We start from the raw sequence: 15,677 nt of genomic DNA, 5'->3' as shown, positions 1-15,677 counted from the left end.
TGGATGACTGAAAAACATCCACCATGTGGTCTGTTGATCCAATGCTGAATTCACTGTATGTGGGTATTAAATTGCAGACAACAATATAAATCATTACAGGTTTTGATCTGTGGATCATAGGATGAGATTTAATCTATGACCTAACAGTCTGTGCAATGAGAGGAGAAAGAGGTATGTGTTCAGAAAAGGGAGATGATTGGGCTTCACCATGCTGCTCCCTCCCCACAACTGCAGAGATGATTCATTCAGCTCTTGGTTGATGATCTACTATGGTCTAGACACTGCATTAGGAAAGAACGGAAGATATCCAGAGTCCATAACTTCCTTGTTTGAAGAGGCAGACCAGAAAACAGACCATTGCAATACATGGTGTTGGCGAGTGCAAAGGAAGGTCACCTGTATTGGGGAAGAGAATCCCTTTAAAGGTAAGGGTTCAGTACAGTTCTGGTGAGCTGCTGCCGCTAAGTCGCTTCAGTCGTGTCCGACTCTGTGCGACCCCATAGACGGAAGCCCACCAGACTACCCTGTCCCTGGGATTCTCCAGGCAAGAACACTGGAGTGGGTTGCCATTGCCTTCTCCAATGCATGAAAGTGAGAAGTGAAAGTGAAGTCGCTCAGTTGTGTCCGACTCTTAGCGACCCCATGGACTGCAGCCTTCCAGGCTCCTCCATCCATGGGATTTTCCAGGCAAGAGTACTGGAGTGGGGTGCCATTGCCTTCTCCCTGGTGAGCAGTACTAATTAAAAAAACTGAAGTAGGGAGAAAGCTGTAATGAATGAACTGAACAAGACTATGCATCACTCCTTATCGCACTCTTTTTTAAAAAGTCTGAAAGCAGAATGTTCTCAATGAATTAAAGTTAAGAAACTTTTAGATCTTTCTTTTTCATATGGGACTGTCAGAATGTACCAAATTTCAAACCAAATGAAAATTTGAAGACAAAACTTAAGAAAAGCCAGTCTTTCTATCCAGCAGACCTCCAGAATACGGTATTCATAAGAACATAATGATTTGGGTGGCTAAAATTCAACAAAAAGTATGCATTAGAATTCAGGGTAGGGAAGAAATTTGTCTAAATTAGCAAAACTCTGCATTATGAAATGTTTTTGAAAGAATCACATTTCTGTCCCTTTTGAGTCACACAATTACTCAAACTTAAATCCAGACCCTCTCCAAGAAAGTTTCAAATCGCAAATTAGGAGAGATCCAAAAGCCAAAGGCAGACTCTTCTTGTGCCAGGAGGTTGATGTAGAACAGATACAGATAATGGTACAGGTGTGAATTATGAAAGATGAGTTGGCAAAACAGTTCTGCATTTTGAATTCATTTCTAGCAGCAGCAAGCAGCAGTATCTACCTGGGTTGCATTCTTGCAGGGAAGCCCAGTACCTGAGGGCAGAAAGGAAACAGTTGCTTTCAGAAATCTTGGTTAACTGATTTCTACAACACCAAAGAGCCTGGGACAAGTCTTAGCTTGAAGCAGCAGATTGGCCAATGCTTTAAAAATTAGGAAGTAAGCAGCCTGAATGGTGTAAATTGACCAAATTTATGTATGAAGTATGGGTGTTAAACAAGGTTCCCTGGAGGGAAATGGTGGAGACAAGACCAGAAGTAAAATACATAATTTTATTGAAAATTTATTGAACTAGCTAAGTGAACATGGGGCGGCAGAAAGCCCCAGGGAACTTGAGAGGACATGAAAGTTGAAGAAAACTTGAAGATGGAGGAAGGCCACAGCTGAGCTAAGAAAGTCTTTCTGAACTTAGGAGTTGGTGAAACAAAGAATCAACTTTTGTCACCAGGGAAACACCGAGTTCAGATGTTATATCCAATGATTTTCTAAGCAAGAAAGGAAACTACTTATAAGATCAAATTAACTTCAAATTTGATACTCCATTCCACTTAATATTTTCATTTCTCATATTTAGAGCTGGCTTCTTTTCCTTCTGTTTCTACAAGGCTGAGAAAACACATCTTCTTCCAAAGTTGTTAAATTTTTTGTAAGATAAACAATGACTCAGCGGAGAGGTCAGAAAAGATCTCACTAATAATGTAATTTGAAAGGATTTTATTTTGAACTCGTGCCCTGCCAGCTACAAACACAAAATGGGATATTTGCCATATGTGCTATTTCAGCTGTGACTTTCATTCTTTTCCCCAGTTTAAGTGGAAGCAATTAGAGAAACACAAGTTAATGTTTTGTAAATATTTTAGCTCTGAGGCTTAGATTACTTTTCACTTTTAGCAGCTAATTTTATGTGGCCATTCCTTCATTCATTCACACAAATTCATTTATTCGCTGAATATTTACCGAGCATCTGTTCCATGCCACACACTGCTCTAAGTGCTATCACGTTAATCAGTGAGCACAGTGCTGTAAGAATTAAGATAGTAAATGTGTGTGTGTGTGTGTGTGTGTGTGTGTGTGTGTGTATGTGTGTTGGGTGGGTACTTTGAATTGGTGATCCGAGAAGGTATCCTGAAAGATAACATTTCAGATAAAACCTGAGTGCTAATCAAGAGTCAGTCCTGCAAAGAGAGGGAAAGAGAATTCATGCAGAGAGAACAGCTAGTGCAAAGGCTACAGTAACATACTTGACCTGTTCTAAGAACTGAAAGATGCCCAGGAGGAGGCTGCAATCGTTGAGATTCAGTGAGAAAGTCAGTGGAAACGGATGTGTAGAGCTTCACAGACTGAGTGTGGATTTCATTCTAAATGCAATGGGAAGCTACAAAAGTACTTTAAGCAGGGAAGTGATGTGACCTGATTTACTTTAAGGTGTGCCAAGCTAGTGTCTGTAGGCACACAGCTGCACATGGTAGAGAAGGCACATGAGCACAGGGCTGGGCCCCAGGTTCAATCCCCCTCATGACCTCCAGGGCCCCTCCCATGCCGCCTGGCAATTGCCCATATCCATTGTCCATGAACTGCCTCTCCTAGACAACTGCTCAACACCAGCTCATCTCTCTGGAACTTTCCCACCTCCTTGGTGGTGGTGGTTTAGTCCCTAAGTCATGTCCAACTCTTGTGACCCCATGGACTGTAGCCTTTCAGGCTCCTCTATCCATGGGATTCTGGACAAGAATACTGGAGTGGGTTGCCATTTCCTTCTCCGGGGGATATTCCTGACCCAGGAATTGAACCTGGGTCTCCTGCATTGCAGGAAGTTTCTTTACCGACTGAGCTATGAGGGAAGCCCACCTCCTTAGCCCTCCTCATTCCTGCTGACAGCCTTACTTCTGACTTCATGGAAGCATGAATGCCCATTCACTCAGTTGTGTATGACTATTTTGTGACCCCATGGGCTGTAGCCCACAAGGCTCCTCTCTCCATGGAATTCTCCAGGCAAGAAAACTGGAGTGGGTTGCCATTTCCTTTGCCAGGGATCTTCCTGACCCAGGGATTGAACTCAAGTCTCTTGTGTCTCCTGCATTAGCAGGCAGATTCTCTACCACTGAGCCACCTGGGAAGTCTCTACTTCTGACTTCACAGAAGAAATGAACACAATCAGAAAGGAAACTTCCCTAACCTTCCACTTCACCCACATCTCAGTGTCTGTATTGAAATATAGTACCATCCCTCCAGGTCCTACCTTTAACTCATTGCTACATGAAGGTGACCACTTCACACCCTCTTCCCTTCCCTTGTCCAGATCATTCCCCAGCAGTACTCCTGGTCCACCTTTATGCATATCTTCCTTCTCTCCTGGATCTTTGCTCCTCATCAGCAGAAAGATCTTATGTGATTCACCCCCACCCCATCTTAAAACAAAAAAGTCTTTGGTCCCATTTTCCTCCCTAGGTTTTGCCCTGCTATCATTTATTTTCATGTTTTCTTTGCCATAATTTATAGCAAAATTCTTCCAGAGTTGTCTCTATTCCCTGTCAGCAACTCCTCTCTTCCTATTCTCTCATGAACCTGCTCCAGTGAGCATTTTGTGGGCACTACTCCACTGACATTGTTCCTTTTAATATCCAGGTTACTCCACATTGCTAAACCCAGCGGTCAGTTCTCGGTCAGCATCTTAATGGCTGGCATAGTGACCATCGCCAGCATGGACTGGGGTGAGCGTGCCCTCCTTTCTGAGACCCTTGCTTCACTGCCTTCCGGGACCAACCTCCTGGTTGTCTTCTGCCACTCGCTCCTCCTCCTCTGCTCGATCCATCTCATGTTTCACTGTCTTAAAGTTGGCGTGCCCAGGGGCTTCATCCTCTGATCACCTCTCTATCCCTCACTGGCTCATTGATCTTAAAGCTGTGGCCTTTATGGATATATGCCACTGATTTCAACATTTATACCTCTAGCTTCAATATCTTTCCTGAATTCAAGTCTTGTTTATTCAACTCTTTGCTCTACACCTTTTTTCAAATGTCTAATAAATCTTTCAAACTGAGCATGATCTAAATTCAACCCTGATGCCCCCCAAACCTACTCCACTCACAGACATCCACCTCACTTGTGGTCAACCTTATCTTTCTACTTGCTCTGGTCACAGACCTTCGAGTCTTCGCTCTCCTTCCCTCCCACTCCATGTTCAATCTTTCGGAATATAGTGTTGGTTCTTATTTCAAATACATCTAGAACCTGGCCATCTTCACTGTTCTTTCTCTGATCTGAGTCACTATGCTTTCTCCTGTATTACTGTAGTAACCATCTGTGAATGCTCATTCTCTTCAGTCGTGTCCAACTCTCTGAAACCCTATGGACTATAGCCCACCAGGCTCCTCTGTCCATTGGGATTCTCCAGGCAAGAATACCGGAGTGGATTGCCATGCCCTCCTCCAGGGGACCTTCCCGACCTGGGGATCGAACCCACATCTGCCTTCTTCTCCTGCATTGCAGGCGGATTCTTTACCCACTGAGCCACCTGGAACCCACCCGACTGGTCCTGTTTTCAGACTCCATCCCCTCCAGTGTTTTCAGCACAGCAACTAGTGACCCCTTTACATGTGATCAAGCCATTCCTTTGCTCAACTCTTCCAGCAGCTTTGATGGCCCCATGTTGTTCAGTTGCCAAGTCATGTCTGACTCTTTGCAACCCCACGGACTGCAGCACACTCAGCCTCCCTGTGCCTTATCATCTCCCGGAGTTTGCTCAAATTCACATCCATTGAATCGGTGATGCCATCCAACCATCTCATTCTCTATCATCCCTTTCTCCTCCTGCCTTCAATCTTTCCCAGCCTCAGGGTCTTTTCCAATGAGTCGGCTCTTTGCATCAGGTGGCCAAAGTATTGGAGCTTCAGCTTCAACATCAGTCCTTCCAATGTGTATTCAGGCCCATATAGGTCTACATATCCTACCACTCTTCCCCACTTTCACTCTCACCAGCTGTATAGGTCATTCTGCTGTATCCCAAACACACCAGGAAATGCTCAAGACGCAGGGTCTCTGCCCTAGTTTTTGTATACTTAGTTCACTGTAGTTTCCCAGCACCTGGAATAATTTCTTTGCATATAATTGAAGCACATTATTGACAATGAATGGATGAATGAATGAATTCGATATAGGAGTAAGGTGGCACCCCACTGCAGTACTCTTGCCTGGAATATCCCATGGACGGAGGAACCTGGTAGGCTGCAGTCCATGGGGTTGCTAAGAGTCGGGCACGACTAAGCGACTTCACTTTTGCTTTTCACTTTCATGCATTGGAGAAGGAAATGGCAACCCACTCCAGTGTTCTTGCCTGGAGAATCCCAGAGACGGAGGAGTCTGGTGGGCTGCCGTCTATGGGGTCGCACAGAGTCGGACACGACTGAAGCGACTCAGCAGCAGCAGCAATGAAGTAGTGGGGCTTCCCCAGTAGCTCAGCAGTAAAAGAATCCACCTGCAATGCAGGAGGTGTGGGTTCAATCCCTGGGCTGGCCAGACCCCTGGAGAAGGAAATGGCAACCCACTCGACTGTTCTTACCTGGGAAATCCCATGGACGGAGGACCCTGGCAGCTACAGTCCATGAAGCTGCAAAAGAGTTGGACATGTCTGAGCAGCTAAACCGCAGCAATGAAATAGTCAGGATAATAACTAAAATTTTTAGCTTGAGAAGCTGCATGGATGGTAAAATGGGGGAGCCTGAAAGAGAACTTGATTTCAGAGCTGGAAAGATTACAGAGATGTCCATTTGACATCAGATGGATGTGTATTCACTGGCAGCTGGATATATGAGATTCTGGGGGCATTCAGAGTCTGGGTCAGATCTGGGAGTAAATGGTATGTAGGTTATGGAACCAGATGAGATCATCTAGTCAGAGAGCAGAGCAAAGAGAATGAGGTCCAGGACCAAGCCCTAGTTTATGCCAACATTTAGAGAACAAGCAGGGGAGAGTGAGCGTGGAAAGCACTGAAAAGGAGCCAACAGTGGGGTTGGAGAGGAGCCCGGAAAATATGGAATCACTGAAGCCAGGAGGAGTGCTGTGGGAAGGTGGCACCAAATGATGTTAAATGCTGCGGAGTGGCCAAGTACAAAGGGGGGTGGTGACTACGGGTTGTTGGGTACGGTCTCAGCAGGGTTGGGAGGACAGAGGTGACCGAGGAGGCTTGAGAGTGGAAGTTTGTGAAGACATCAGCTACAGTCCAGTTTTGCTGGGAATGGGAACAAACAGGATGATCATGGTCCTGACTGTCTTAACTCATCACTGCTCCTTTCACAAGCCTCCCACGCACCCTCGGACCACTCTGCATTTCAGCTCACTCTCTAACACCTACCAGGACTGGGAATCCACTGAAGAGTCATCATCCACTTCCTTTCTTACGTTGGATTCCATGCACCACGTCTTCCTTTACCTTGTCCCCTCTCTCTTCATTGTTCAGGCTCTTAGTTAAGTCTATTCTTAATCAGGCAAATCTGATTAAGTCTATTCTTAGCCTGTTTTTTCCCTGCATCCGAGGAACTACACATGGCTGGAGAAAATAGCCAACTGTGCTAGGTAAGTTCAGTTTTAAATTGCTGAATGTAAATCTCAAATAGGTTTCCAGGAATGTCCTTCCGCAGTTGGTTTTCCGACTGTCCTAGATGGTGACCTCACACTCTGTCACCTCTCAAACCTCCAGCATTCCGTCCCACTTCCTGATGCCCTGCTGATGGTCTTGGCTTTTTAGTTCACAAAAGAGAGAGAGAGAGAAATAAAGAGCCCACCTCATGCTCTATGCCATCTACCAAACTACCTACATCTGTGCCCGTTTTCTGTGTCTTGGTATAAAGGCCAATTCGTCCATTTGTCTTGAGTATGTCATCAATTTCCCCCTTCTATGGGATTATCTGGAGAAGGCGATGGCACCCCACTCTAGTACTCTTGCCTGGCGAATCCCATGGATGGAGGAGCCTGGTGGGCTGCTGTCCATGCGGTCGTGAAGAGTCAGACATGACTGAGCGCTTCACTTTCACTTTTCACTTTCATGCATTGGAGAAGGAAATGGCAACCCACTCCAGTGTCCTTGCCTGGAGAATCCCAGGGACAGGGGAGCCTGGGGGGCTGCTGTCTATGGGGTTGCACAGAGTCAGACACGACTGAAGGGACTTAGCAGCATGGGATTATCACTACACACACACACACACACACACACAGCTACAGTACTTCCCATCCTAAACAAAATACCTCCCTAGACCTCAGATCTCAAATTCCCCTCAGGTACCACCCACTCCTTGCTGCCACTATTCAGTTACAGGGTATCTTCTGTTTGTTTTCTCCACATCCTTACCTCTCATTCTGTGTTGTACTTATTTACCCCACTCAGGTTTTCTTTGCTGCTTTCTTATTCCCCATGACCTCTGCTGTTACCAAACCCCTTACGTTCCCGTGTTATGTCACTCTAGCTGTATGTGCCCAGTTCTCCATGCTCCCATCTTTAAGCACTTTTTCCTTCTACTTATTTTCTAGAATATTGTACTTTCTTGGTTTTCCTCCCTCACCAGTGACTCCTGGTCTCCTTTGTTTCCCCTTCTGTCCTTCCTTCCTCCCTCCCTCTGAATACCATAATGCCTAGGGCTTAATCCTTGATCTCCATCTACACTCACTTCTTGGGTGTATTCCCCTGGCTTTATAAGCCATCCATAAGTTGATTGTACCCAAATGATTTTCTCTGGTCTCTGACCTTTTACCTGATTTTCAATTCCCAAATCCATCTACTTGACATCTTTGGTTAGAGCGTCCATAGGGCATCTCTAATTTAATATGACCTACACAGAACTCTGGATTCCCAGTACCATTGACCGCCCTTCTCATATTTCCTCCACAAGTCTTTTGCTTGGGGGAACCTCTGAGGCCAAGGGTGCTTCTGAGGCCAGAGGCGTGGGATTCATCCATTCTGTTCCTTACACTGTCAGTCTTGTTAGCTGTGAACAAACATACACTTTCTACCAGTACTATCCCAAACCCAAGCCACCATCTTTCATCTGGACTAACCTCCAAACTAGTCCTCTTTCAGCTTCCACCTTCTGCAGTCCATCCTCCATACAGCAGCTAGATGGATCTTCTAAACATGTCATTCTTCAGCTCAAAATCCTACCACATTTTTTTTTATTCTTTTTTTACTTTACAATATTGTATTGGTTTTGCCATACTTCAACATGAACTATGGCTGCTACCTACCCCTCCAGCGGCACCTCTGTCATTCACGTGCTCCCATGTTCTAGCCATGCTGGACTTTCCGTAACATGGTCCTTAGTTGCCGTCCTTCACATGGTTTCTTCCCTAACTTCACTCGTTTCTGATCAAATGTCACCTCATCTTTGGAGATGCCAGCAGTGTGATAAAGGCCTCCACATCCCCACTAAGTCATTCTTTCCCCCTTTCTTGGTTTACTTTTCTCATTAGCACTCTTACTAGTTGAAATCATGTGCTTATGTGCTTGTCTCCTTTGTTAAGATGTAAGATCCTTGAAAGCAAGGTCTTTACTCCAACCACAGAACACCAGGAATGTTGTAGCCACTCAACGAACTGGATAAACCATAGGACAGTATATTTAAGGGGAGAGAAAGGTTCGAAGGTGGTCTTTTTAAAAGTAAATATAAAATACTAGACCATGTTTCTATGCTGATGGAAATAATCTTGTAGAAACGAATTTGTTAAAGCAGGAGCAAGAGAATAATGCAGAAAGTAGAATGTGTAGACACAAATATAGGCATATTGGTAACCAGTCTGAGAAAACGGGGGAAAAAATGAGAGCATCTGGGTTGTGATCTCCACTCATTCTATGTAAGACTACCCTTGGAATCCTTCCTTGCAGACAGGAATGCCATGGTTGTTCTGAGAAGCCACCCCACCTTACACTTTGCATGAGATTGATCAAAGGTCTGTGGTGCCCGGAATTTCGTGACACATGGAAACTTTGCAATAAACATTGGTCTTTTTTGCACAGCTAAAACATTAAAGCCCCAGGGTAAAAAAAATGATAGCCTGCACATTTTTTCCCCCCAAATACTGTAAATTAAGAATGACATTTTCATTAGTGCCTCTTTCTCTTTCAGGAACTATGTGAAAAACAACATTTGTTTTATGAGTCATCACCGGGAGGAATTAGTGCCAAAACAGCTTCAAAAAAGAAAACCCCAAGAGCAGTTCTTGGAGTCTAAAAATCTACGGGGTAAGGGACAGCCAGGGCAGCTTTCTTCAGAGATCTAATGGCCTCAAAACCCTTCAAGTGTTGATACAGAAAGAGAATACTTCTGGTGTCTATCAATATGTGTTAGCCACTCCTGCGTTTTCTTTTCAGTGTCATGGAGCTAGTTTAAAAAGGATATCCTGAAATTACACAGTCTTTACTCATTACCCCACCCCCTAAAGGAGCCATGAAAGGTATTTGAGGAACAAGGTCCCAAGTGGTCTCTTTCTTACTCTGAGCAGGATACCAGGATAAAAATAATACCAGCTGGTTCAGTATTTTCCAACTTCTTCACAGAGTAGCCTTTGAAAGACGATGAACCAGTGATGAGAACAACTTTTATCTTAAGGTTTGTTATGCACAGAGGCCTGTTGTGGCTTTATTATTCAGACACATAAGTTGTCCGAACATAAGCTTACAGTTCTTTGCCTACCAAGACACTCCTCACACTAGGTCTTGTGTAAAAAAGAACCAAGACACAATATAGACAATTGCACACATGTTCTAGCTTAGGATAGGGTCCTGGTTAGGACTTTAGTGATCATTTCTAATTATAGTTCAACAACTATAAAGATTATCCATCTTATGAATCATGAACTACAATGTAATTCAAAATATTCTTTTATGAATTTGATGTTATTACAATGTATTAAAAAAGAAACAACTCTGCAATAGTTGAGAAAGATAAGCATTTTTCTATCCATTAAAAAATATATGAGTAGAAAAGATACTTTCAAAATCATGGGATCATATTTATTTAGTAGTAGTTGTTAGTAAAACATGAGAAAAGGAGTCAGGTCATTAGGTTATTTATCCAAATCTGTAACTAATTAGGTCTGAGTTACTAAGTTAAGCTTGCACACGTCTCTCTTTGTAAGGCTTTCATGATAACTTAGATCCATAGTTTCCTGCAGTTCTTCACACGCCTCAGGAATATCACTACCTCAAGTTACAGCCTACGGGCTATAATTGATGCTGACTTTCAGATGCTTGCAGACATAATAAATGACATCTAGACATTGGGACAATTCCCTCACTATGTTCTATGATGAAACAGAGATCACTGACTGTACCAGAAACTTGGGTTTTCACCCACACAGTAATGGTCTGCTCTTTTCTGTACTGCACCAGTTGAATTTTAAGATGTGGGGAGGCATTTTACCAATAAAATTTGGTACACTGGTAGAAAATCTACAATAAAAAATCTCAAACCATTTATGCAGTAATCTATTAAATGACTTAAGCTATGGGAAACACACACAAAATATATTGAACAACCTAAGCTGAGAAAGAATACAAAAATATGATTACCCTGAAGAAAAGAGAATCCTGAGTCAAAAGCCCTTTTCATTTAGCCTGAAAGTTTTGTATCAGCCCATAACAAACTGTCCCAGTTTGATATAAGGAAGTAAGATCTACTGCGGCCCTTTATAATCAAGTGGTCAGACTTGAGCCTCTGTAAGCAACAGTAAAACTGTATTACCAGAAACTCAGGAGAATGACTAAAAGTCCTGGTGCTGAAAAACACTATCTACATTAAAATTGGCAGGGGAACTTATGAAGAAAGATCTGCATTCTCCATTCTGCACAGTACATTTCTCACTCAAGTTTGAGCATGCATTGTTCATTTGTTTTGGAAGAAGGGAAAGTATGTTCTGTAGAGGTAATCGATTGAAGAAATTTATTAAGAACCTTCAGTGGAATTATATGCTGACATTAAAAAAGGCCACAACAGGTAATTAATCGGTATGATTTTTTTTTCTTTGCCAAGCATCACAGATTGTAAGATACTAACAAAATTGTTAAACTCTGCAAGTTCAAACACTGTGTGTCCTTTAGCTATTTCATGGCTTAGCCATGTATTGTAAATGGGCAGGAAACTGTTTATAAACTTAGCAGGTTTATCATTAAGTGATTTCAACTTCACTATCTTAAGCATTCTATTTTTCTTTTATTATTCAGAATCTATAATGAAACAATTCTATTTTCAAACTAATTTTTACCCAATACAACCCCAACTACAGCATTTTCACTTTTAAAAATAAAAAGGGGGAACACTTATAATTTTTATGTATATATTTACAGTTTTTATTTATAAAAAAAATGTACAGCACTTGTGAAAAGCCAGAAGACATCAGACACACTCATTTCTTACCAGCTTTAAGGATAGTGGGTCACACCCGTGACACTTTGCCAGGCGACACACGAGCAGCAGCCCTGAAACCAGACCCAGTCAGATTGTCTTTCTTCCTCTTTTCTGAGAAAGCGTTTTGATGAGCTACTGATCTACCTAGTTTTCAAGTCACTCCAATACTGAAAAGTCTTACAACAACTGGATCTGCATCTTGGCTATATCCAGCCCATGTTCCCCTCCAGCCCTCCTTCTCTATTTCTTTTTCTGTGAACACTGCAGAACAGGAGATCACTTAATTACTGTTAATTAAGTTTTAGTGAAAATACAAATTTTTCAAACAGTCTGCCCAGAACCTATAATTTTCATTGAATTTTATTCTGTATATATTTTATGAGGCTATCTAAACACAAACATAAAAAAAAAGAAAGAAGTCTGAAAATCACAATTAAGTCTCTCTCAAGAGAGAAAATATAAGTTAGCTCTTGCCTCCAACTTAGGAAGAGTGAGAGGAAGGGCAGGGGAAGGTATCGAGAAGACAAAGATAAACATAAAATAATATGTCTTGTTCAGTACAGTTTTCAAGATTTTAGAACATGGTAGGGAAAACGTACTAGAATATAGAGGTTAAAGTGTTCCAATTTTTCACAAAGGTTCCAAAACATTTTGGAATTCAAGGTTTTAGTGGAAGACTGTGTTGTATTATTATCTCTATTAATGTTAACTGAGAAGCTAATATGACTCTTCACTTAGTTTTATTTCTCGGTAAAATCATTGTTAGTTAATACTCAATTGGTCGAGCACCACTACAGCTTGATACTCTTATTACCATTCTGGGCTCATGGGTGAGCCAAATGTGTATTTACTGTTCACAAATGTGTATTTACTGTTCACTTTAAAGGCGCAATCCCATGTATTGAATAGTCACTCTTTAGCTTCATTCAATAAGACACAGCAAGGAGAAAGACTTATCTTGCAAAATGGCTTTCAAGTTCAAGTTGAACTGCAGTATTAATATAGTCACCCTGGGGCACTTCTTGTTAAAACAGCACAATGTTTCAACTTCTGACAAGACTCCTAATATACAGCCTTGAGTATCAACCTCAGATTATTCTTTTCCTATAACCAGAGTTGAGTCTTTCCAGAATAACAAAGGTACATATGAGGTACAACCCATCACAGCTTTTCTCGTATTTATCTGGTAGGTAATAAGAGGTTTCTTTTTTTAAAACTACAATTCTGCAACTTTTAAAAGATGGTTAACATTTTCTACCATGTTAAATTAGCAACATAAAACATTATGCTTAATCTATAAAGTTCTATTCTGGTTCCCTACAATTTATATACAGGTTTTCATTTCTAATCTTCAAGAAAAAAAAAATTCCTATTTGATATTTGGTAACAGAGCATTAAAAGATACTATACACACGTGGCATATGTATATTTACAAAATACACTTCAAAACGAAGCTGACACACTTTAGCAAAAGTCTAAGCTTGCATAGATTAAAAAAAAGAATTATGAATACAATTTTTGTTAAAATAGAAAAATGGGGAATAAAAGTTATAGAATGGATATGAAGAGAGATCTTTTCCAAACTTTTATTTGTGCACATTCAATTGAAAAAGATAACTTTGACAGGTTCTTTGGTGCCCATATTCAGCATACAAAAATGTAAAAGACTATTCACAAATAAAACACATTAGCTCAAACTGGAAAAAAAATAATAACAACAAAGCAATCTGCGGTAGTGCACACGGCAACAGCTCTGCTCACGGGGACATGAAAATCACTGCGAAAATAAATAGAAGTGTCCTTTTGTAAAAGCAGCAATGTCACGTCTTGTAAACTTCCTTTTTATATTACAGCAAGGTTTGAAATAAAATCCAAAGGGCCTGGAGCTTACACTGTAGCCGTGAAAGAATAAAAGAGTCTATTTCCTCAGTTACTGTTGGTCCGGTTTTCCTTTTGAGTCCAATGTGCAGCAGGTTTTAAAAGGTGCTCAGTTAAGGATTCTAACCAATTAAGTGGTGAATTATAAAATCTCTTTCCTGCTTTCAAACACAAATGGGTAAATCTGTTCCACAGCAGAAGCAACAGCCTTTACATTGGGTCCTGCAACAACACAATGGAGGAAGAGGTGAGAAGAGGCAGAAGAAAACTAGGAAAAGCTGATTTCCCAGAATTACAAAGAACTGAGTACCTTAGAATATCAGGTTGTTCTTTTAAAAATCTACACTTATATAACTGTACACACAGTCATAGTAACAACCAAGAAATACAGTTTTTTACAAACAGTTAAAGGGAATCAAACATAAAATGATGTTATTCATCTTGGTTTGGGCACCACTGTGAAAAGAAAGTATATTAAACACACACACACAATCACAGAGGAAAATACGAAGTGCTAAAATACGCTCATTAAAGGAAGGGAAAACAGGACAGAACTAGACAACTATTAAAAATATTATCCTTTTGGTCACTGTAACCTGGCTTCTGGTTAGGCTACGACTGAAGCTCATCACAGGAGTATCAAGGAACCCAGCAGAAGTAAACAAAGCTGCTACCAAGGTTGGGAAACCAGAGGGCTGTTATAAACTGCACGGTCTGAACATCCCCACAGATTTACCACTATCTGGTATTCACATCTTTACTACTCATCGGGTCATTCACCCTTACAGCTTACTTCCCTGGTGGCTCAGTGGAAAAGAATCTGCCTGCCAATGCAGGAGACGCCAGTTTGATTCCTGAATTGGGAAGATCCCCTGAGAAGGAAATGGCAACCCACTTCAGTATTCTTGCCTGGGAAATCCCATGGACAGAGGAACTTGGCAGGATACAGTTCATGGGGTCCCAGAGAGTCAGACATGACTTAGTGACTGAACAATAACTGCCAATTAAAAACAAAAAAGCACCAGGGATGAGGTGATGTAATATATTTATTAATCCATACAATGCTAAGAGTAACTTTAAAATAAGTAAGCTTTCATCGAAATAGGTAAAAATATATATAGAACAGTGAAAAATATTTTCATAAAATCTATTTTGAATAAATACATAAATACATATATTTTCCCCCACTAACATTTACACTTACTTTTTGAAAGATCCTAAAAATGTACATATGCATCCACTGAGAACCCTTTCCTGACTCACCTCAGTCCCTCCAGAGAACAGAGCTCTGCCTGTCAGGACCACTCAGAATGTGTCCACTGAACTAACAGTTCAGAGGGTATTCCAGATGTTAATATATAATGCATACTAGGTAACCAGGTCAATGGTCTTCAGTTTGCCATTGTGTTAATTATCTATTAACTTAATATATATATTTTACATAAGCATTATTTTATTCCATACTTCTTGTTGTTTAGTCACTAAGTCGTGTCTGACTTTTTTGCAACCCCATGGGACTGCAGCCCACCAGGCTCTTCAGTGCATGGGATTTCCCAGGTAAGAATACTGGAGTGCGTTGCTATGTCCTTCTCCAGGGAATCTTCCCAACCCAGGGATCAAACCGAGTCTCCTGCTTGACAGGCAGATTCTTTACCACTAAGCCACCAGGGAAGCCCAACTACATACTTAGCAAGGACTTTATATATTTTAGAACCCTGTGACGTCTGAGCTCCAAAGTGTAGAAACCCAGAGAAGGAAAGAAAGAGACTTGTTCCCCATCACCCCATTTTTAAGATTCAGGCATGATCCTGGCAAGAGCCTTTAAAAGTCTCCAAGGAAGATGTGAAAACCCATGGATGAATCAAAACTAAAGCTTTTCTATTGAACGTTAATAGGTGTATTTTCCTTTAAGGATTAATGGAATAAAAAGAAAATTCAAGGACCTAAAGTAGTTTTCCTTAATTTTGCCAAAGACTGGACCTGACTCCCAAGTAATGTCTATGAACAATTTATAACCACAATACCGTTAAAAAAAAAAATCACCCTGCACACCTA

The 15,677-nt window shown here is 41.4% G+C and overlaps 2 protein-coding genes across 2 annotated transcripts in view; one reads left to right on the top strand and one right to left on the bottom strand.

Annotated features, from left to right (window-relative positions):
- Nucleotides 1–9,618, top strand: part of SLC2A12 (solute carrier family 2 member 12) — a 64,978-nt gene extending 55,360 nt beyond the window's left edge. Inside the window, exon 5 of the mRNA XM_068984815.1 lies at nt 9,465–9,618. Coding sequence (XP_068840916.1) covers nt 9,465–9,618 — 154 coding nt within the window. The remainder of the gene's footprint in view (nt 1–9,464) is intronic.
- A 2,107-nt stretch (nt 9,619–11,725) lies between these two features.
- The window catches only part of TBPL1 (TATA-box binding protein like 1), a 39,877-nt gene continuing 35,925 nt past the window's right edge, over nt 11,726–15,677 (bottom strand). The window contains exon 7 of the mRNA XM_068985102.1: nt 11,726–13,844. Within this exon, the coding sequence (XP_068841203.1) occupies nt 13,765–13,844 (80 nt within the window). The 3' untranslated portion in view covers nt 11,726–13,764. The remainder of the gene's footprint in view (nt 13,845–15,677) is intronic.

This window comes from Capricornis sumatraensis, chromosome 13 (genome assembly GCF_032405125.1).
Source record: "Capricornis sumatraensis isolate serow.1 chromosome 13, serow.2, whole genome shotgun sequence".
Taxonomy (NCBI): Eukaryota; Metazoa; Chordata; class Mammalia; order Artiodactyla; family Bovidae; genus Capricornis; species Capricornis sumatraensis.
The sequence above is the reverse complement of the archived record's forward strand: the minus strand, read 5'-3'. Positions and strand labels throughout refer to the sequence as shown.